The sequence below is a fragment of the Pyxicephalus adspersus genome, chromosome 4, assembly GCF_032062135.1.
Source record: "Pyxicephalus adspersus chromosome 4, UCB_Pads_2.0, whole genome shotgun sequence".
In the NCBI taxonomy this organism is placed as follows: Eukaryota; Metazoa; Chordata; class Amphibia; order Anura; family Pyxicephalidae; genus Pyxicephalus; species Pyxicephalus adspersus.
The window spans coordinates 138307813-138331928 of NC_092861.1; the positions used below are offsets into that span (position 1 = coordinate 138307813).

Consider the following 24116-nt stretch of genomic DNA (forward strand, 5'->3'; position numbering starts at 1 on the left):
TGGCTCACTCAATTCACCCTAATACCAGTTACTATTTCACGGGGTCTCTGGGTGTATTCCTAAATCCAATGCTGTGAAACTTTCTTTTCTCTGCTTTTTATATTACTGATCACATTCACAATACACATCCTAAACAAAGGGTGAATCTGATTAGTGGCTGAACAAAACATCTCTGACTGTCATTGAAGAATACCTGGTTTTGTGTATATGAGACACCAAGGAGCCTGCAATAAGTGTGTTTATGAATTCCTCTTCAACGTTACAAGCTGGAGGGTGATAGAGATTTGTGTATAACTACAAATCACTTTTAGTAAACCTGTCATATTGTAAATGTAATCAAACTGACACTGACAGTATCAGACACCCAGAGGTGCTTATATACATTCATTTACTTTAATAGCTGCTTTTACAAAATCAAATCTTTTGAACTCTGCTTTCCTACCAAGCTGGTTGAATGTATTATATATATTGTTTGTAATAAATTGGATGGTGTTATGTTAAGTTTTATATAACTTGCATGATATACTTTCCTATGGATGGGTTTGGGGGGCTATCCAGAGGAGGGAAGTTCCACCCAGATAATGAACATTGCTTATCTGACCTTGCTGTATAGGCAGCAGACGTTTGTATCACAGGGCGAGACCTATTCCATTGTTTGAAAACATTAAGCGCATGGTAGGGTTATTTTTTTTACATGAAGATTGCTGAATTTTTTAGCACAATGGATTTGATAAAAACGCGTTGGATGGACTTACTTTTAATGTATAAGAATTTTTTATTTGTATTAGTGTGGCACATACACTGTTGTTTTTTTGTTTTTACTTGGGTAAATTTATTATTTTACAATACATCCAACCTCAAAATGATATTTCTTAATTTAAAATTTCAATATATTAGAGAATTAGTTGTGAAAAAAAGATTTGTTTAACCAATTATGTTTTGTTTCTTCATTTTACCTGCTAGGGGAATGGCAGGAGTGTTTCCTTCTGTTACAAACTTTGTGCGCTGGAAATTGTCTTTTCTCATCTCAAAACAAGAGGAGGCATGCTCAGCATTGGTAAGCTGCAAAATATTACATTTTTGTTCAGCTACACTTTAAGGCAAGAGTAAACTCTGTTTAAAGTGCAACTACTTTTAAAATAATAAAAAAATTCAAAGAAGGCAGGTTGTTAATTGCAGAAGGGATGGGCAGTGTTCCTTATGCAATACAAACTTACCTGCTTGTTTGAAATATTTTCTGTAATATACGATCCAGGTATACTGGACTGCTGGGAATGAAATAACTTTCACACATGTTTGAGAGTTACGATATTCCGAACTAGCCAGTCAAGATAGCTGAAGATCATAAACCTAGAAGCAGACTGCATGTTGGCACCCACAATGGAGCAAGGATAAGTTAGAGTACTTATAAAATTTTGAACAGGCAGGTAAGTTTTTTTTACCAAAGAGACTTTGGCTATCCCTTCTACAATAAACAACCTGCCCGCTTGCATTTTTTTATTTTTGAAGTTTAGTTCCATTTGAAGTTAAAAGTCAAAGAAGTCTATTTGAGATCTATTTGCTTGCCTGTTAGAACCTTTTCTTGTGGGTGTGCACTGAGCTGCACATGAGTGCCCTAGTCCACAGACTTGTCGAGATTAAGAAGTTGCCATATCCATGTGAAGGGGCCAAATCATCGAAACCCAGCTAATGATAATGGTCAACGACTTTAAACCTGGATGGACATGGCACTGTTGACAGTGGTCATCACAGAGCAATGTGGGACATTGCAGCCATCACAGAACCGGCACTTTGGCAGATAAATGTGCCATATTTGTGCAAAACCCCTAAGCGCTGGAGTTTAATTCTGCTTTAGGTTTGCAATGCACCAGATTTACCTTTCCAGTTTCCTGAATATCTCTGGAACAATGTCAGAAGGTGCAGAAGAATTGTGTTACAAATACATCAAAAGAAATCACTTTACGTCCTGAAAACATAGGATTCAACTATTGAAATCAAGTGTTTGCTGCTGCAGGGAATACGGGGGGAAAAAAAGGAGAAATTCTCTGCAGTTTGGAATAATATTCCTTTAGAAAACTGATACATGTGGCAAACTTGGCCAGCTTCCTGCCACGATTCCTGACATTCCGCTCCTAGACAGCCTGTTACAGCTTCACACTCCAACAAAGTATCTTTCATTGGAAGTCATGCTGACTCCTTGTGCCTCTAAAACAAACCCAACACCCGATAAATATAGATGGGCCGCCTGCTGACAGATCAGCTGTTATGACAAGATAATAGGAAAAAGGCATGCTTTAGAGGGATTTTAACACAAATATGTCCTAAGTCAGCTGTTATTCAGCATTGGAGCGGTGTCGGAAAAATATACATCAGGCTAAAAATAACAGCTTAAAATCACTTTATTTTCCATTCATGGAGAGAGAGATCACATTTGTACTCTCTGGAGTAAATGGGTGTGATGATAGAGCTTAAAGAGGACTTCATACCCCCACCTCCATGAAAACTGACAACTATATGCCCCTTACGTCTTTTGCTTAATAGCCAGCACAAACATACTTTGAAGCCAAGCAAATCCAGAGTCGCCTCCTATGCAACTGCAGAATCTGTCCTGTGCTGCCATCTTGGTTTTTGGAGTCGTTGTCACTTCCTGATTTTCACCACTCATGCAAAAATTCTGGGAAATTCACATGACACATCCCAAAAGGCTTCACCCATGCACAGTGGCACGCTAGGATGTGGACTGACCAAAAGCAGCTGGAGCTCAGCTCAGCTGGAGAAAAAAGTTAGTATTTAGAATAAAAAAAAAAAAAAATTTGCAATTTTGTCACAGGTTGGGGGAAAAATAAGGGGAAGGAAAATTAATTTCTTTAACTAGTTACAAGGCAGGGCTTATAAACTAAGATAATAAAGTAGACCTGTCAGAAATTTGACAGGTTTGTATGAATGAATGCAACAATATGCTATTATTAAAAATTGTGTTTGAGCACCTGTCAAGTGACTATGCCTAAGTTGAGATAATGGGCCTGATTTATTACAGCTTTCCAAGGCTGGGGAGGATACACTCTCATCAGTGAAGCTGGGTGATCCAACGAACCTGGAATGGATTTCTTAAAAGTAATTTGCTATTTACTAGCAAATGTTTTAAATCCTGGACCAGATCCATTCCAGGTTTTCTGGATCACCTAGCTTCACTGATGAAAGTGTATCCTCTCCAGCCTTGGAGAGCTTTATTAAATCAGGCCTGATGACGCTACCACTTACAGCACAGCAGTGGTGCATATAGCCAACAGTGGGCCCCCTGTTAAACTGACTTAGAGCTCCTGTTATTTGGGGAGGGTCCAGGGCCATCACACAGCAGCACGCTTTGTACCTCTATATATCCTATGCTGCTGCACTGTGACAATGTCACCTCTACTTTTGCTGGGTTTGTAAAGGCGTCTGGTGCATATAACAGATTGTTTTAGCTATTTGTATTTGGCTGTAAGTATTTGTGCACAGTGTTCAGGTTTTAACCTTTTTATGAACAAAAAAGAAAAATGTTCTAGCGCTTAAAAAGTTTTATCTGGATCAGACTTCATTTGAGAAGTCCAGTTAGAACTATGAAGTTATCTAAGACGAGCTAGTTAACAGGGTGACAACATTCTCACCTATTACGAGAAGTAGAAAATGAACAGATCCCACTGTCAGGATCAACAGCTAATAGCGTAAAACATTAAGGAGTCCCAGAACAACCAAAACTGTGTTGTTAATGACCATCCAAATCACATATATGCGTTTTTTGTCTAATAATTTACTTTAAGCAGAGGAAAATGAAGAAAAACAAAACTCTAAAATATTTAACACAAACACATAAAAATTGCTTTTCTTTTTAGAGATGACATCATGAGGAGGCTAATAAAATATCTGAAGGTTGTACAGATGTGTAGTGGAAAACACATGTCCAATACTTCATTCTTCCGGACCACACAACTAAGATGAGAACTTATCATGTACAACACATTGCAAAATACAGAATAATAAAACAACAGCTGCAGCAGATCTTCTGGTATAAAATGTAAGGACAATGAGAAAAATAACTGCTGATATTAATGACGTATACACAGCAGAAATGTTGTATACAGAATACTATTTGTTATATAAAATATGCTGAGACCTTGAAAGAAACAAGCAGCTGCTATCAACTCAAGCCGGATGTAATGTATCTAGTTTGAGATTAACACATCCTGACCCGGTTAAGTGCCTTTAATATTACTAATTTTCTTCTGTATCTATTCAGCAGACAACTGCAGCAGAAATTACCTCATTTGTGGCGTCTTGATGAAAATGTTATTAGTTCTAGCCAACTATGACCTTCACTGTGTTGAGCAACTAGTTGTTTTCCCAAAAGGATGTCTAAAATTCAAAGCAAAAGTCAAATGGAATGGAAATCTGTTGGATTCAGCACCAGAATAAATTAATGGTAGTTAAAGCGTACCTGAACCCTGAAATTGTTAAGGGAGGATAATATAAACATAAAAGGATAGGCAACCTTTTTGTTTAAAGTAAACATTTTATTTACTAAGTGCAACAAACTTTTTTTCCAAAAAAGGGTGCAGCACCTTCTCTTTCTGTGGCAGAATGGGGATACCTTAGTCATGCATCCGAGAGGCTCCTGGCTGCTCCTTCTGTGTATGCCCTTATCTCTGGCATGCGCAGAAGGAGCCCTTTCTTTAATGGAAAAAAATTGCTGATCTCCCCATCTTCATCACTTGATCTTGCACCTGTGCAGTGTGAGATCAGGTGACATAGGAAGAAGAACCCGGAACAAGAGAGAAGAAGGTGTCAGCGCCCGGCTCTTCGAAGACAGATACCGGGACGACACGGCACCCAAGCGAAGAAACCTCCCGATAGACCTGAGAGATTAAAGGTGTTTTTTTTATTTTTGGGTTTAATTCTGCTTTACTAATACGTTGATTTATTTTACCTTGATATGATATGAAGTGATAATATTCACTTCTTTTGTCTTTTAACCAGTGGCAGACATAGCCAACATTGGGACCTTGTGCAGAACTGACTTGGGACTCCCCCGCTGAATTGACTTGGGTCACCTGTTGGCTGAGGGAGGTCTCGTGCAGCAGGACACTTTGCTCCTCCGTAAGACTATTCCTGCTTCGAATGGCATGTTATGCTGAGCTGCCACTTTAAAAGCCAGGTGTCTGTAGGTCATATGGTCCAACGCCGTGTACATACATCAAGATGAACAGCCATGTTTGTCAGCCATGAAAATATAGCATGTGTACAGTAGTTTTCTGACATTGTTTATGAGGCCTGTCCTAGAAGATTGATGAACAGCCAATCCGGAATGTGGTCTGTGCTTGCCTATAGAGGTGAGCACAGTGTGGTGGTGCTCTTTTGTCCTACCCCCCTCCCCTCTCCATAGAACAGAATGAGCCACCATCTTCCTTGTTTAGATCTTCAGCCAACTTGATTAGCCGAACCCTAATGCCATAACTCCCATGCAGGTGTGTAGGAGTTCATTCAGTCCCAGCAGCCTCAGGGGAAGTCCTGATGTACTTGATAACCTTTATTTAACACACAGCTCAGTGACTTTGATGACTAAGGGAGCGATCAGGCAGGTGAGTGTGTTCCAATGCAGAAGGCTCATTGCCTGTCCCTTTCTGCAATAAGACCCTGCCTGATCACAAATTTTAAAGTGGAGCTGTGGACACATCAAGTAAAGGTTTCACTCTAGGACATAAAGTGTGTTACTGGAATATACCCCAGATGAAATTTAAGGGAAACAAGCTAATGCAGCAACCACATCTAAGGGTTGGTAAGATGCATTGTAATGCATTTGTTTCTTGAGATTAGATCTGCTTTTTAGAAGTCATAGGGCTCTATAAAACATGCCCTAAAACATTCCCTGATGCAAATCGATTACTGCCATTGAAACACATAGACTTGGGTTTCCTCCCACATTCCAGAAACATACAGTTAGGTTAATTGGCTTCCCCCAAATTGACCTTAGACTGTATTAATGTCATATGACTGTAGGTAGGGACATTAGATTGTGAGCTCCTCCGAGGGACAGTTGGTGATATGATTATGGACTTTGTAAAGCGCTACGTAATATGTCGGCACTATGTAAGCACTGGTTAATAATAATTAAATGTCAATATACATTAATCAGAACTACAGAGATTTAATTAAACTTAACCAAAGGAGCCAATGTTCCTAATGCTCCTTGTAAAGTTATATAATCACGCACAAACACACTCAGGATCGATTTAGTCAAACATCAGTTGTTTCATGCAAAAAGTTATAATTCTTTTTGTAGAGTCAGATGGGCTAAGTCATCCTCTCCTTTCTTCATATGGGTAGGATCTTTCTCTCAAAGTTCCTGTTTTTATTCTTAGCCACCTTGGAATTCCCTTGGGGGCTTCTCACTGCTGTTCTTCATATTATAAAAATAAACTAATGATCCTACTGTCAGTGCTGAGACCCCATCTAATAACACTTCAATGAAAGCTGTTGAACAAAAATAATATAATAAAATATTTCCATTTAAAGCAGAGTTCCAAGTATTGATCACCCTTTACGACTACCCACACTCCTTTAATTTCCAGGGGTGCAGGGTGTTTTCAATGTGGGAATGTCAACAACCACCTCCGGTGACCAAGATCTAGAATGTGTACAAGGCTTTCCCCTACCTATTGTTCCTGGTAACCAATGTCATCCAATAATATTTTTTAATGTTTAAGTGCGTCTTTATTTAAAAGGTTATAAAAATAGGTCATGTAAATAAAACAGAAAATCAGTCACACAGCAATCACTGTACATCATATCAAATGTAGTGTATCTCCTAAGCTCCGATCCCACTACGTGTTTTGCCATGCACCTTGCCATGCATTACATTTGGTAGCCAAATGCACCACATTGCAGATAAATGTAATGCATCCTGCAAATTAAAAATAAAGGGCAGCACAAAACAACGCATGGCTTTATAGTAAGTAAATGGCAACCAAGTGCACCAACGCATGTCATGTCCATTGCATCAGGCCTTTAGCCGAAACCTTCCCACCACTTGGTCATGTGTATAGAAGAAACACCTTAAGCAAGAAGTGAAAATACCTTGGCGGAAGCACACCAGGGTTCCTTCTGCCAACTTGTACAACATAAGATCCATGAGAAGGAACCGCTGCATGCAGTGGGGGGAGAATGCATTTCTCCTACTAGAATGGCAGCTGCAGCACCTTTGGAGTAGTAAAGCAACAGTGTTTTATCATTCAGGAAAGGTTAATATACCTTCTTTCACAGGCTATTATTTTGAAGAGAGCCTGTGATGTCGGATTATTTTAAAAAGCTAGATTCAGGATTTAATTTGTCACTTGCTTGAAATCTATATAAAGTCTACATGCCCATCTAAGCACAAGTGTCAAAATGCAATAAAAAGTATATAATACAAAAAAACATGGCACACTACATAAAACTTCTACCAAAAGGAACTTCAACCTAAAAATGAAAAAGTCAATTGCAGCTTTGTGAATGGTGTCTGAAAGGGTCATTCCTCCCCCTGTACTTATGTTATGCGGTCAGTGTGAACGCAAATAATGCTTGGCAGAACTCCTCAGTAAATGTTGCTGTTGATCTAAAAATAGTGAAATCAATTTGCTTCTCTCCTAATAAGTTAATTATTAACATCCGTGTACACATAGTGCCCATATGTGTCCCACCCAAGCCTCTGATAGATTTCTCATCCGAAACAAGACTGAATCTCAGAGAAGATTGAACATGGAGAACTCACTGCCAAATAAATAGCTATGGAAAATCAGAGTTTTATTTTTTGTTTTTTGTTTTTTTACTTAATCAATTATTTTAGCAAAAAGCTGCATATTAGGTATAGACAGACTTGTTGAGATTATAATATATGAACTTATATAATAGAATTACTGATGGGTGCTTTTGCTCTAGGGTTATATTGTGAAAAATGCATCTTTTTACCTTTACAGTAAAAAAAGTACCAAAATATTTTTTCTATACCATATATATATATATATATATATATATATATATATGTGTGTGTGTGTGCGTGTGTGATTTGTATATCATACTCAAAGTGTCTCTGCACAAGTCTGACAAGCTGGCACAACTTTGTAAATGGCAGAAATCCCATCATGCCTCTGCTCTGTAAACTTTAGGATGGATTTAGTATTCAGCACAGGCTACATGCTTTTCATCCTTTTAAATACTAATAGTCACGTGACATTACCTTCTCTGCCAATAACTCCCTGATCCTGTTCGCCTGGATGCGGAACTTCATGAGCTGCGATTCCAGAGTAATACATCGCTGTTCCCAGTCTACGGCTCCTTCACATTCCAGCTGCTCTGCCATGCTTTCTCTGCAAAAGGAGAAACACATACAAACAGCATGAGTGGTCACTTTGTGACAGAGTCAATGCTCCCTCCTCTACTTCCTGTAGTGGATCTGCTATTACAATGAACCATCTGTGAGACCGGGCTGAATCCAGCTACTTATATACACCTATAAAATGTCACGGATGCCAGGCCTGTTGATGTAGCGCAGACATGATGAACAAGTCATTATTGTCCCAAAAGTCCCATAACAAATAAAGAAAAATTGTTGGCAAAGATACCTGGTGATGTTAAAGTGATACAAAATAAATATGATAGAAACTGATACTTTAATTATAGGTGGTGTCTGATTGGCTGAGTCAGCCCCCGGCTTCTTGTACTGTGTGCTCTGGCAATTCAAATAGATATATCTCACTGCCAATGTTCTTGGCAGTGATATCTATCTGCTCCTGCCCACCTGGGAATTTTGTGTTCTTGTTTACCCCTGTGTCTTCTAGGACCACCTGTTGAACTCTTCATATTAAAAAATAAATTATCATTGCAGCAGGCATGCAGTCTTAGGAAATCAGTGCAGATTTTTAACTTAAAGAGATCCTGAGAGATGTAACACATAGTCAGATGGGCTACAAAAATGCCAATTCGGGATTTAGTTTGCTAAAGCCTTTTATTATTCAACAGGATTTATATAGTGCCAACATATTACGCAGCACTGTACATTAAATAAGGGTTGGAAATGGCAGACAGATACACTCAGTGACACAGAAGGAGGAGAGGACCCTGCCCGGAAGAGCTTACAATCTAGGAGATAGGAGCCTTGATTAGCATAACCAAGTTGTTCTTTTACATGTTTTCTTGTTCTTTTTGTTGGATTTCAGTACTGCTAACCTTTTGCAGCGTCTTGCAGGCAAATCATGTCTACATGAAACCAAGCAATGGCTTCAGGGTGTTCTGATGGTTATAACAGTAGATCATGTCTGCATAACTTGTGGTCACCATCTGAAGTCTATATGACAGGGAGACAATGCTGGAATATACTGAGAGACACCAAAGCCACCCATGAATGGGCACCAGGGGAAGCAGGGGGTGGAAGCTGGATCAGGTATTGGACACTTTTGGAAGTGTATCGGATGCAGAAGAATATTTGGCAGTGGTTGGATGGAAAGATCTGTTGGAATCTCAAGGTGCAGAATGTGATGCCATAAAACTGTCCAACTGCTGTTAACGCATGGTAATGCACATTATGCTGAGTGTTACTGTTCATTGTAATAAAGCAGAATAGACAAATGCATAATTTTTTTCCAACGCAAATGTAGTACGATTCTGTGTGTTGTGGTGTGCTGCAATCCACCAGCATTATTAATGCATTAACAATAACATTGATGTGTTAACATTTGTTGCTGTAACACTTGCATTATGGCGTGAATTCCTAGAAGGAAAAAGTGTGAATGTTGAGTGCCTGCCCTTATACCTACCTCATCTAGTGGTCTTATCCAAATATCCAGCAATTATCCGGCACCTCCTGGTATAGCGTAACAAGTGTACCAGGTCTGCTCAGTCCTACTGTACCAGGACCCATTAGTGGAATCCCTGTTTCTGATGGAGAAATACAAGGTTCAATAATTCCATGTATAAGGAAACAAGTGACCGGGGCCTGCTCCTATAAATGCCTAAATTCTTCAAAGCCACTGTTGTCCTAGTAAATACCTGATACTTCTGGGAATTGGAAAGCCCAGGTATTGGTATTGGATATGCTTAGGCCTAGGGAGATTTCCCCTCACTTTCTAATAAAACTTAAAAAAATACAATGTATTGGCTTCATTTTAATGTACTTAATAATTTGCTTTGCAATTTGAAACAGTATTCATACCCTCACATAACAATAATGTATACATAGGATTTTTACTGAATACATCACAAAATTCCCTAACAAAATTCAAGTAATTTAAAATTGTATTGTATCCTAAGTACAACATATAACAATTTAAGTCTGATCAAATTCCTTAAAGGTGCTGCAGCTTCAGTTACAAAAAAACATGAACATAGAAGATCCTCAGAGAGGACGAGGGGAACTTTTGTGAACTTTTCTAAACACACATCACAGTAATGATTGATAAATGAGCCTCATAGTGTCCCCAGACAAACCCTGATTCCTGCAGCATTTCTCACAATTATGAACTCAGCACCAATGACTTGGAACTAATCTAATATGACATCAGAGAAGGGTGACCAAGCAGCTGGATTTGAATGTTGACGGTCCTGACATATTTATAGATTCTTTGCACTTTGAAGTAAAGAGGTTAAAAGAGAATGGATAACTGTGATATAATAAGAAGTTATCGATTCATGAAAAATATTACGTTGGAAAATACATGGGGGTGGGGAGGGTGAACAAAGCTATTTACAATGTAGTAACAACAAAGATAAGTTTTGTTGTTAACATGCAAAAACAAAGCTATGCATTCACCATCAACTTCTTATGGGTACTGGATAAATTGACCAAAAAAAATGGAAATCTGACTGGTGGCTAATGCTAATACACATGAACTGATTGTCACTTTTGATCGGATCAAATTATTGGATTGCCTAGAAATTTGAAGTAGATTCAACAACAGCCTTATCCTAATATTTGGTCCTTGAATGCATATGTTTGAATGTAAACAATGAATGTCCTATGTACAATGGGGAGCTTCCATGGCGCTGTGGTATATTCCATCCTCACCTCCAATGATCGGAAAGGCAATTTATTACACACATGTTTTGGGCTAAAAACAATAGTTGGCTCATAGGATGGTGGCATGCAAAGCTGGCAGTAGATTTGCTTGTGCATAACAGGCCAACGAGGTTCCTTGGACAATTCTTATATCAGACACTGATAAAGGAGTCCTAATGGAACCCAATCAGTGACTGGCAGGTCATGATTTGGGACTTGGAGGCCATCCCAAAATCATGTTCACCAGTGGACTTGTTTCTAGTTTTAACACTTACGTTACACTTAAGAAAAACATCAGTATATTCCAATATCAACATAAACGTACATATGCAGTTTCCCGCAGCCAACATGGGTCACTTTAAGCAAAATAAACAACACTGTCTTTTGGTTTTGGCAGTGAAATACGTGCAAAAAAACATTGTTCAATCTGCTGCTTTAGGTTTGTAAATTTTCAGGGGCTGTGCGTGTGTTTACATAGGACAGTATGGGGAATCAATGGAGTTGCCAGGTGTTGAAACAACCCATGAATGGTGATAGGTGCTTTGAGTGTAAATTTATGGTGAATTAGAGTGAGAAAACAGCTGTCGTCCCATTAGCCACAGTTCCATTAAACACGATGAATTCCCTCTCCACCGAAAGACTTTGGCAAACAACTTTATGTAAGTAAGGAACATCTGCAAGGTTTTGGTTGAATTTTCTTTTTCCCATAAAGTATTCAGAATATAACACTTTCAATCATGCAAATGTGTGTCATTTCAATGGGCGTGTATTGTTCAGACCGACTGGTAAAGTTTATGGTTGACGAAAGCAAATGGTAACAATTTTTTGTTTCTGAATAATTAAAACTTCCAAACAGTAACAAAGGATGTTTGTTTTCTGGACACAGTCTATAAAAACGCCACTGAAAAATTCAAGCAATTACTTATTTTAGCCCATTTTTGCCTCTTTGCATCCATTTTCATGGACAAATCATTTATCATCCTCACGGTCAGGGCTTTTATAAGTATCCTAAACCAAAACATTTTTGAGTATAGAATCCTGTCTTTTATTACCGTATGCAGGGCTGGCCTTTGGGGTGTGCAACCAGAAGCACAAGGCACATCACTCCTGCCCTAAGTAGGGGTTAATGCTAGGAGCAAAGGGCATATGGGCCAGAAAGGCATTTGCTGGTCAGTATGCTCTATGTTTTTAAAAATGGGCTGCCCCGAGGAGTTATATGCAGAAGAGGCAGGGAAGAGCATGCAAAAACAGTTGACTGCAGATTTGGGAGAAGCAGATACTTGCAAAGACTGGAGTACTGAGGCATTGCTCCAGGGCCAGCCCAATTTTTAAATAATGTAGCAGCCTGGAGGGGCAAATGTCTCCTGGGCCTGCTTCCCATCCTTGCATGCCCCTAGATCCTGGCAGTCCCCCCTTCCCCATTGCAAGGGTGCTGGCAGCAGCTAAGACTAGCCCTCCACAACAGTCACAGGTTGCTCCCCCTTAATGGTTGACCCGTATAGTTATACATCCATCTCACACAGGGCATCATTAAGCTTAATTTCAACCCTGGTTGTATGTCTCCTGTCTAGATAGATTTAACCTTACAAATTTTAAAATAATCTGAACAAAAATAGAAGGGAACACTTTCAGTTGGGACACTTGTTCTGATTTTCTTTCTTTGGGGAGTTTCCCAACTTCCCGTCATGCCTAAAGGACAGGATGTAAGAGCAAGTCTCCCCAATGGAACACAGAAGGCAAACAGGAACCAAGGAAAATCTCTCCAAAAATAGGAGGTGACCCCACCCTTAGATATTTTTCATTGGAATAGGTGTCCCCATTGAAAATGTTTCCCTTTATTCATATTCTAGTATTAGTTCAAAAGTATGAATTTCCTTCTTTTCCCTGAAATTTCCCAAAACAATATATTAGCAATACCACCTGCACGGTACAAATAAAGCTCCATACAGGTGCACAGCTACAGGACAGCTGTACTAGCGCTAGAATTTCACTGGGGACAATCAAGAACGATCATCTCGGGAGATGAGAATCTGAATTTTGTACAGAGCCCAGGGCTATGTTTAGACTGGTGGAGAGGATGCAATACAGTTTCTGCTTCCTTACGTCAGTGAACCATTGCTTCAGGGAAGATGCTACATGTAGCGTCCACCCATGGCAGCCCAATGATGAATGAAAAAGACTGCAGTGCATGATTCACTACCGCCCACAACTGCCTGCTGGCAAACCTGAAAATGCTAATTTTCCCAACAAGGTGCCAGCCACTGTGGAAAGTATTGGGTCACTTGCTTCTGTTGCAAATATTAGCCTGCTCTGACAGCCAATACTACAGATATTGATAGCATATTGCTTTGCCTTCTTTTTTGATGACAATATAATGATAATACTTCTACACCGAAATATTATATTCCCATTTCAGTCAAAGTATTCCTTTAATGCATGAACATGCGGATTTGTCATCATGTCTGTAAACAGCTTTTTAGGCAAATCTTTTTTTTGTATAATTTTAGCAAAATGTATTTTTTTGGAAATTACGCTAGAGAAACTGTTGCCTTACAAAAAGTAGAAATGTTGTCAGCTTGAAATGTGCTCTTCTTAATTTGACACAACAGAATGACAAACTGCTACAAATTGCAGCAGCTTAGTGTTGTCCACCTGCAACAGTAAGTGCTGTTACTAGCTGGATCTAAAGGTGATAAACTTTGCAAGGGGTTCACAAAAATCAGTGCTTTAATGATCCTTTCCAACGACAAAAGACTGAAGGATGCATGAACGAGTGCTGTACATACAGCGCTGTTCTGCTCTATGGAGTGGGGAGGGGGAGAGTGAGGGAGCGGAACCCCGATGCACTCTCTCCCCTTCACTTGCATTGCCTTCGTTCCTCGCTCACGTTCGTCGGTGAACAATGTTGTGCGGCCGCTGCACACATGTCAGATTCTCATTGATACTAGCCCTGAAACTATAATTGGACGAGAATCATCTGACGTGTGTACATAACCTTAAGCCCTGCACAGACGTCAGGTAGACATAAGACTACTGTGGCTGGAAATGATCCTTTATGGTCATTTCCAGTGGCAGGAGAACTAATGAGTGCTGTACACACAGCAGAACAGGGGAGGACATGCAAGCGACTCCCTACTATGCTCTCCACATTGGTTATTCTCAATCGGACGTTCATTAATTTTCCAGAATGGATTCCAGGGGACGACTGTACATATGCTAGAAAATCATCTGTTGAATGTATGAGGTTTACATACACATCAAATTGTTTTTCTATTTTAAATTCCAGTATATTTCATGCAATGTCTACTTTGCACCCCAACCCCTGCACTACCTACACCTCAGCATCAGCACAGAACAGAAGGGAATCTGCAGAAAATCATCTCTATTAAATTATCATCTCCCCTCCTATTGTGTGTTACTTTCCTGACCTCCTAGATTGTAAGCTCTTCGGGGCTGTCATTTGCAACCCTTATTTAATGTACAACGATGCCTAATATGTTGGCGCTATATAAATCCTGTTTATTATTATTATTATTACTATTATTATTATTAATAACAATAATAATAATAATAATAATGAGAGTTACATATACATCACCATCATCTCTCATGGTATTTAGCTTTACACTATCATCATTTGTTTTATGTCTTGGATGACAATCTCTAGCAAATTTTTAACCACAGGAAAGTTAATTATTTCACTGAGACAGCACTAGAGCTCCCATCACTAGGAAACAAGGAAGTAACAAATATCATTTAACAGTAAAAGATTATAACGATGCAAAAGCAAAAACTGTAGATGAATAACAATAAAGATGAAAGTATGGAGATGAAAGTATTATAACAATACTCCATTGTGGTTAATAGAAATAATTTGAATCCAATATAGCCAGTCCTTATGGATTATCTAGGAATGTATCCCTGTCAAGCACTACACACCTTATTCTATATCTGTTCATTTATTGAAACTGGTCTATAGAATAATAATACTACTAATCAGTACAGACTTCATAAAAAGGAATTTGAATGCTATGGGTAAGGTGGAATTTTTGTTCCTGGAAACAATCTTTTGTGATAATTTCCAGTGTTAAAGAGTGACAAATGAAAGAATTAGCTCTGTACACACACAGCACCCTTCTGTTTTATGGAGAGGGGAGGACAAGCCAGCGGCACCCAACTGTGCTCTATTCCCTTGACTTGTACAACGGTCATTCCCTATAATTTGTTCATGGATCCGTCTTGATGAACAACGTTAGGGGACCGCTGTACATGTGTCAGATTCTCGCCCAAGACGAGCACAAGCAATCATATCAGGTGGGAATACTCTAACCTGTGTACATAGCCAAACATATGTACCATAGCTTAAAGCAGAAGTAAACCCAAAACAAAAAAAAACACACTTACCTTCAATCCCGCAGATCAGTCGATCCGTCAGGAGGTTTCTTCCATCGGGTCCAGTGTCGCCCCAGTATCTGTCTTCGGCCCGACGCAGAGGGAGCGCCAGGTGCCACCATCTTCTCCTCTCTTCTTCCTACATCACAGAATCTAGCACTGCGCAGGTGCGAGATGTGGTAACATAGATTGGGAATAAACTTGCCGATCTCACTGCGCATGAGTGAGATCTGCAATTTTTTTCCCTAGTGATGAAAGATGCTCGGGCATGCGCAGATGGAGCAGCCAAGAGCCTCCCGGGATGCGTGACGTAGGTCTCCCGGGAGGCTCTGAACTCCCATTTATTCTTGATCACTTAGGAGGTTTAGAATTAAGAGGGTGGTGTTGCATTTAAAAAAACACTAACAAAATGTTACCTTTAAATAAAAGGGTTGCCTACCCTTTTATGTAAAGTAAAAATTTTGAGTTTAGGTACGCTTTAATTGTACCACACATTAGCCAATCGGAATTCAAATTCCACTCTTAGCTGATATGACTACAGCAGTGTTTCCCATGGAACCCTCGAATTCCTTCAGAGGTTCCTTCACTCGCAGGTCAGTTTAAATAGAAACTATGCTCAAAAAAAGAAACAAAAACACATTTACCTATAATCCCGCAGGGCAGACCGATCACTGCGGGGGTGTCCGACACCTGGTCCCGCGTCGTCCCGACATTCGTCCCAGAGCCGGCGCTCCGGGCGCCGCCGCCATGAAAAAAAAAAAAAAAGGGTGTCGCACCTTAAAAAAAAAAATTTTACCCTGCATATAAGGGTTCTCTACACTTTTATGTAAAGTGAAAATTCTGAGTATAGGTACGCTTTAAGTAATGCCAATGATCTTCTTGGATATCTGTAAGGGTGACATTCTTCTTACTTGCCAGCAATACAAGAAGAATTCTTACCACTGACCACCACACTAATATACTGTAAATATAGTAATTATAAAAGGGGTTCCCTGAAGACCTGAAAGTTAAAAAGGTGAGAACACTGGGCTACAGTAAGCAGCAATCTCATTCATTCATTAGCTATGGGCTAATGCACTTTTCACATCACTCTGCCCTTCTGCTTTGCTGGTTGTATATTGTTGATATATTTTACATTTTTATTCTGTCTACATAACTTTAATTTATTCATTTTCTTATATGTGTCATCTACACTTTTAATCTAAAAAACAGATTAAAAACTACAAAGAATTAATGACTGAGAAAGAGTATGAAGCTGAATTCAAGAATGACTTGTCCTCAAACTTGCAGAGGGAAAATTCAAAATTGGAAGTAATATTTCATCAAAGGAGTAGCTGAGTACTTATGCATGGAAGAGAGCAAGTCAGTCACCCTGGAAAGAGTGACATCTATCACAGAACTTTCATTGCAGGTGGATTTTTCTTGAGCATGTGTTTCAAATGACAGCATGCTTCACCTGCAAAAATGTTTGGTGAATGTCAAATTCGCTGTTTTATAAATATGACTCTAAAGTCTCCATTAACAAAACAGGGATTCAAACAATCCCTCCTAGGAATCTTCCAGGTCTATGTGTTTAAATGGAAGTAAATGATTCCCACCAGGTTCAAGAAAGCCCTATGTGAGTTTAACCAAGTATATACGTTGGTAAAAGGTTAAAAAAATAAGGCAGACATAATGGACATTTGGATGAAAAACCTACTGGTAAATTATTTGTCTTTATGCAAAAATGGCCTTAGAAAAATTAGGGACATCCGACTATGGTAGGGATATTAGCTTGGTGAGCTCCTTAGGGGTCTATTTAAGAAACATTCCCTGGTGGAGAATCAATCACTGCTATTAAATCACATTGACCTTGGAGATTCTCAATCAAGGAATGTTGTTATGAATGTCATATTTACTGCATTAAAAAAGACCTCATAGTGATATGACTATGAAAAATGATGCATGAAATGTCCCCACTGTATAGTTGCATAAATATTTTATATTTATTTTAATAAAAAATCAGTAATATTTATTTATAAGAGAATTAAGCTTGCTTTGTGATACAGTCATACAGTTAGATATCATAAATATATAATATATAATAAAATATAAACATATATAACAGAATAACATTACATATTTACTTATATATAATTATGTAAAATAAAAAGGCAAAGATATATAAGCAAGGTAACATATACCGTTGAATGATTAGTATAACAATTCTTGTCCTAGCTAAAAGGTGTGGATCCAGTGGGGACTACAAACCCCAGCCATGCAGAGCATTTAGTTCTAGCACAGGTTGATAAGGTGATGCAACCTGTAAGGGAAGTGCACAGAGATGCAATGGAGGTACCTGGAAGGGTGATCCGGAATGCTGGCTGTTCTTGCTCCTGATCTTGCTGTAGTCCTCCTAGCACTGTCCTCAATGTGTCCAGCACTGTCCCATCCAAGCAGGCAGCACAGCCAGCAGCAAGCAAGGGATAAGAAGCAGCTCAGTGATTCACATGTAAGAGCCCAGCCCCTGAGTCTCCTTGCTAGCACATGGGGGGAGCATCAGTTCAGCTTGATGGGGGACGTCAGCAGCTAAGTCAGCTCCAAGGAAAAACTTGCTCAAAGTGGAATATTAACTGACAAAACCTCAAGGATTTGTATTTATGGAAAAAAAGCACTGTTTGCATTGGAGACCAGCTTCCCTTAATTCAAGTATAAAAAAAATATAGCTCTCTTTTTTTTTAGGTTTAGGAAAAGCAGAAATTGTAGCAGAATTCACTTTCTAAAAGGGAACAGAAGAAAGTTTGCAAAAGTTCCTTTGGGTGACATTTTACCCATACATCAGCGCCACCTGCTGGCAGATTCATATATAGTCCTGTAACATTAACGCACCTTTCAGCCTTGCTCAACTTTATGAAAAATGGGGAACCCTTGAAATAAATTTCAGGTCTTCAGGGAACCCCAGCTATAATTATTATATCCACAGCTCACAGTACAATAGTGTGGTGGTCAGTGGGAAGAATATGTCTTACATTGCTGGCCATTGGGAAGGCTGGCTCCCTTACAGACAGCCAAAAAGATCATTGGTATCAGTGGTAACTGACCTGGGAGATAGAAATTGCTTATTGCTCAAAGAACCCGTAGCAACCTCTAGATCAGTGGTCGCAACATTTTGAACGTCACGGACCACTAATTTCATATGCGCAGGGAGCCGTGTGTCGCTCAAAGACACTTCCTCCATAGTGACGTCATGACGCCAGAACCGCTCAACAGGTCTGAGCCTGCGATGGTAGAGCGGGTGGGTTGTGTCCAGAGACATAACCTGCCCACTGCCCTGAGCCTGCGATCCATACAGGAGACATGGTCCGCAACTCTGACCAGAGCGCCCCGACCCCCGCCCCCTCCCAGCGGGGTCCTTCTACTGACTGTTGTAAAGGTGGAAACAATACTTGGAGTGTACGGCTCGGCAACGCCTCATACAACTTAAGACTACACTGACGTCACACTGCGCCTCCCTTGTTTTTCCATCTCTAGTACAGTTTGTGAATTTAGTGCAATATAAATGCAAAAATTGTCATTCAGAATATAAGAATTTAATTATATTAAATTATTACATTATTGAAGAATATTCTTTTTTTATAATTTTTTTTATTATTAGGAAAACATAGAAATTGAAAATAATATCCAGAATTTTCTCGCCGACCACTGGTTGGCGACCGCTGCTTTGGAGGAACCCTAAGGGTCCACAGTATCATGGTTTAGAAACAAAAGTTTTAGATGTTAAACATATAATATAAGGCTAAAATGTGGGCATTCACTATCAATTTTTGAACAATATATCAATTGAACATTGATTTGGAATGTCTATGCTTTGATAGATATGCAACAGCGAGTTGGAAATGATCCCTTATTGACCAGATAATATAGTGCAGTAAGTGCTCACTAACAACCACTAGCCAATGGGAGCACTCCTTACAGTTTACACAGCCATGTTGTTGTCACTGTAAATGTGAAGAGTGCTCCCATTGGCTGGCGGTTGTTAGGGAACACTTTCCTGGTCCACAGGTGATGGGTTACCAGGTAAACAATTGATCTCAAGAAGGTATGGATCATTTACACTGGCCTTGCACCACTGACTGTCCAAGGGTTATTTTTTTTGTTGGAAAACTAATTAACCTACTGATGTAAAAAATGTTCCTAAAGGTGCTTGAGAAGTCTATTGCCAGGTTCATGTGTGATTATATGTGGGAGCGGACATAGAGAGGTGCAAAGTCTGCTGAATAAGGGCCCCGTACACTCCTCAGCCAATAAAGCCCCCCACAGGGGGTGGGGGGCCCAAATCCATTCTGTACAGGGGCCCACTATTGGCTACATCTGCCACTGGTCCTGTGGGTGTATTAGCCCATATTCTAATGGTTCTAATGGAGGCATATCTATATATATAAAATTATATGTATGTATGTATGTTCCACCATCACTCGAAAACACATGGAGACATTTCAACCAAACTTGCCATACATATGACTGAGACTCATGTGAGTGCACTGGTCATCTATGTACAGCGCTGTGCTATGTGTCAGAGCTATACTTGTATGTATGTATGTATCTATATACATATATAATCGGATGTATGTATGTATGTATGTGTGTATGTTCCACCATCACTTGAAAACACATGGAGACATTTCAATTTTCAAATTTCTGGACTGTAATAATGCCTTCAAGAAAACGGAAGGCAATTGGCTGAGTGCAATCAAAGGCAAAAATGTGAAACAACACTTGTGAAACGTAGACAAGGAAATCATTAAAGCTTTATTTCTTTTCCTGTGTAGGATTGCAATAAATAAATACCCGGGCTACACCAGATTATCAGCTAGTTGATGATCAAATGTAATGATCCATCACTTTATGGTATCAAAATGTTCAGACAACAATGGTTGCATGGCAAATTTTAGGGCAGGTTTTATAATGATGACAACTGAATTAGGTACAAGTATAGCAGCCTCTCATGGACTTCATTGGAAGAAAATGTCACACAGGAAGACATTTGGGAGAGGGGAGCGTTGTCATTTTATAAAATAATGTCTAAATAAGGACCTTCATGGGGTAATAATTTACTGAAAGCTGCACATTTTAAAAAACTGAAAATCTACAACTAAAACCTAAGTCAGTTGATCTGCAGCAAAAAAAATATTGCTGGTGAACTATACTTATATAGGTAGTCAGGTTGAAAGACATAAATCCATCAAGTCCAACCATTTCGCAAATAAACATATCCCAGATAAAAACCCTATGGACACGAGGAAGGTAAAAAGGCAAAAAAATCCCTGGAACAATTTGCTTCAACAGAGGAAAAAAATTCCTTCCTTATTCCATGAGGCATTCGGATGTTCCCTGGATCACCAGTCTGTTATCTTTACTTTAAAGCTTTAATCCCCAAGTTTATTCTGTGCTTCAAGAAATCATCTGCTTTTTTCTTAAAGCAATCTATAATAGTTGAAACTACTTCCTGGGAGAGCCGATCCCACATTTTCACAGACCTTACAGTGAAGAATCCCTTCCTTATCCAGGGATTAAACATCACAGATGCAAAGTTTAGTTGCCCTTCTCTACACTCTCTCCAATTCCACAATGTCCTTTTTGTGAACTGGTAATCAACACTGGAATGCATATTCTAGATGTGATCTGACCAATGCTTTGTACAGGGGCAGGAGTCTCCTTCTCTGTGGTCTATTCCTCTTTTAACCACCTGAGCGTTACACTGAGGTCTAGATTTCTGTACCAAAAGCGTTACAGGTTTTCATGAAATTTTGTTTTTTAAATTGTAGACCTGTAACTTACAGAAATATGTCCGAATAGGGGTCTAGTAGATATCATGAATATAAAAAAATGTTTGAAACACACAATCATGTAAAAAAAGAAAAAATTACTTTTAATAAAATTAAAGGAAAAACACAAAATTCAGCTTAAACAAGAATACATAAATAAATGAAAAATACTGAAAATGCAATAATTCGGTATAATGTATAGTAATATATTTTTCTAAAACACCTCCCTAGTGTCCGTCACATACCTATAGACAAAAGCACATAAATATATTTTCTATTATTTTGTATTTATTTTTAATTGAAAATCATTCATTCATTTTGTATTGGATTGAATACAAATTCCTGTATCCAATCCAATACAAAATACATACTTTGTATTTATTTTTAATTGAAAATCATTCATTCATTTTGTATTGGATTTTATACAAACTCCTGTATCCAATCCAATACAAAATGAATGAAGGAGTTTCAATTTGAATTTCCCGCACATGCGCCGACGTCATCGTGCACGCATGCACAAGAAGCCGGCCGGCTGTTTTTTTCCTCCGCCGGCCGGCTTCTTGTTTCAGAGAGCACCCGGCGCTGGAACGAGAACGACGCGGGACAATCAGCGGGAACAGGTAAGAAGCCGGCCGGCATCTTGTGGTCCGCCGCCCGGCCAGCGGAACACAAGTTGCCGGCCGGCTTCTTACCGGTCCCGCTGGTATAGGAGAAGGCACCCGATGCTGGAGAGGGAGATCGACGGAGGACGACGCTGGAACACGAACACGACGCTGGATGAGCACAGGGGGACCGAGATTTTCCCTACAATAAAATCCCCACTTACCCAGGTAAGTGGGGATTTTAATGTACGGAAAATCTCAGGGTTAACCAAAAGAGCAACTTTTTTTAGCCCGTACCAAGGTCGGGCTTAACGGTCGGGAGGTTAATACAAGAAATTATTTTGCTAGCTTTTAATATTGCATCTTGGCATTGCATGCTGTTATTAAATCTATGATCTACCAGAACCCTCAGATCTTTTTCCATTTCTTACTCCCCCAAATGTATTCCCCCTAGACAGTATGAAGCATGTATGTTGTTACCCCCCAAGTGAATACCTTTACATTTATCTATATTAAATATCATTTGCCGCTTGGCTGCCCAATCAAACAGTACATCCAGGTCTGCTTGTAGATTATAGACACCCTGTATGGATTTTTGAATAAATCTAGGACAATTCCTCCTCTCTTGCCAAAATAGCATCATATGCCACATCCCCATTCATAATGAATATAATAGATACATAGATGATTTTGGGACTTTAAAGGCATTCCTTTAGACACAGTATACATCATTAGTGAATAGAATCTTAAACAATAATTTATTAAATATTTAAATAAATTACATAAAACCATCAAATTATGTGTTACATTCATGAAATGGGTCTATTTTATGTTGATAGGCATTAAACATTTGTCACGTTTCACAGAGCTGAGTCTGCTTCCTCAGGAACAAAGTAGCCTATGATTACAAATTCATTATCAATATGACCTGTTTATAATTCACAGACACTATTTTTGTTTTACAATTACTCACAAAATGACTATTATATACAATTACTTGACATCTTGTATGTAGTTAGTTCCATTACATAGCTTGGGGTCATCTGCAAACACAGAAATGGTAATGTTAATCCCAAACTCTATATAATTTATAAAGATGTTAAACAGTAAAGGTCCCAAAACTGAATCCTGGGGTACACCACTAATACCCTTAGACCATTCAGAGTATGAATCATTAATTACAACTCTCTGGATGCGATCTTTATGCCAGTTCTCTATCCCTTTACAGATTGACTTTTCTAAACCTATTGATCCTAAATTGCATATTAACTGTCTGTGGGGTACTGTACTTTGGTGTCAAATGCTTTAGCAAAGTCCAAGTACACCATTACAACTGCTACTCCACTCTTTACCCGTTTACTTACTTCCTGATAAAAAGAGAGTAAATTTGTTTGACAACTTCGGTCTTTCTTGAATCCATGCTGACTACCACTTATAATAATATTTTCTAGTAGAAACTCCTCGATGTTGTTCTTTATCAAACTCTCTAGGAACTTTTCAACTATAGAACACTCCCCTAGCCGCTCTCTTCGCTCCTCCAATGACCTACTAATGACTTCTTCACTTATAACCTCCTCACACACACGGCTCCAAGACTTTTCTAGAGCTGCCCAGACACACTGGAATGATCTTCCTCATCCTTTTCGGCTTGCGCCTACTTTCTGCTCATTAAAAAGGGCACTGAAAATACATTTTTTCAAACTAAACAAATAATAACAATGTTTTATATCCCTGGCACTGTAATCATTGCCCCAGCTCCTATCACAGACATGTATAGTATTTTATTGAGAAAAATATACTTGGGGAATTGTGAAATAAAACAAAATATAAAAATCATAATATACTAACAAGATAGAGAATAGGTATTCTGGCCCTTTAACTATTGCTACTTTACTGTTACTACATCAAGCTTGGAATATCTATCCCTATGCTATTCCTATCTTCTATACAGCAGCCATTTTTGTGTCTCCTGCCCCCTCTAACATTGCGTGGATTGAACTTCAACAAAATGGCCGCCATATGCTGATAATGAGGACTAGTTTTATTGGTACTGGGTTAGCTATCAGCTGACACCGGGCTGGAGGCTGTGACATGCACTCTGTTTCTTCCTGACTTCCTGCACATGGTGAGCTGAGCCTGGGTAAGCCGGATACATAAGGTGAGGGGAATAGCGGGGAGAAAGTGTGGTGCTGTGTGATTGTGCATGGGGCAGGCTGTGTGATTGTGCATGGGGCAGGCTGTGTGATTGTGCATGGG

General features: G+C 39.2%; 2 protein-coding genes across 2 annotated transcripts in view; one reads left to right on the plus strand and one right to left on the minus strand.

The window, feature by feature from the left end:
* PLEKHH2 (pleckstrin homology, MyTH4 and FERM domain containing H2) overlaps window positions 1-18044 on the minus strand; it is a gene marked incomplete in the record, with an annotated part of 89305 nt that extends 71261 nt beyond the window's left edge. Inside the window, 2 exon segments of the mRNA XM_072409778.1 lie at window positions 8249-8378; window positions 17793-18044. Coding sequence (XP_072265879.1) covers window positions 8249-8371 — 123 coding nt within the window.
* Window positions 18045-23940: 5896 nt separating this feature from the next.
* Window positions 23941-24116, plus strand: part of THADA (THADA armadillo repeat containing) — a gene marked incomplete in the record, with an annotated part of 349766 nt that continues 349590 nt past the window's right edge. The window contains 1 exon segment of the mRNA XM_072409779.1: window positions 23941-24018.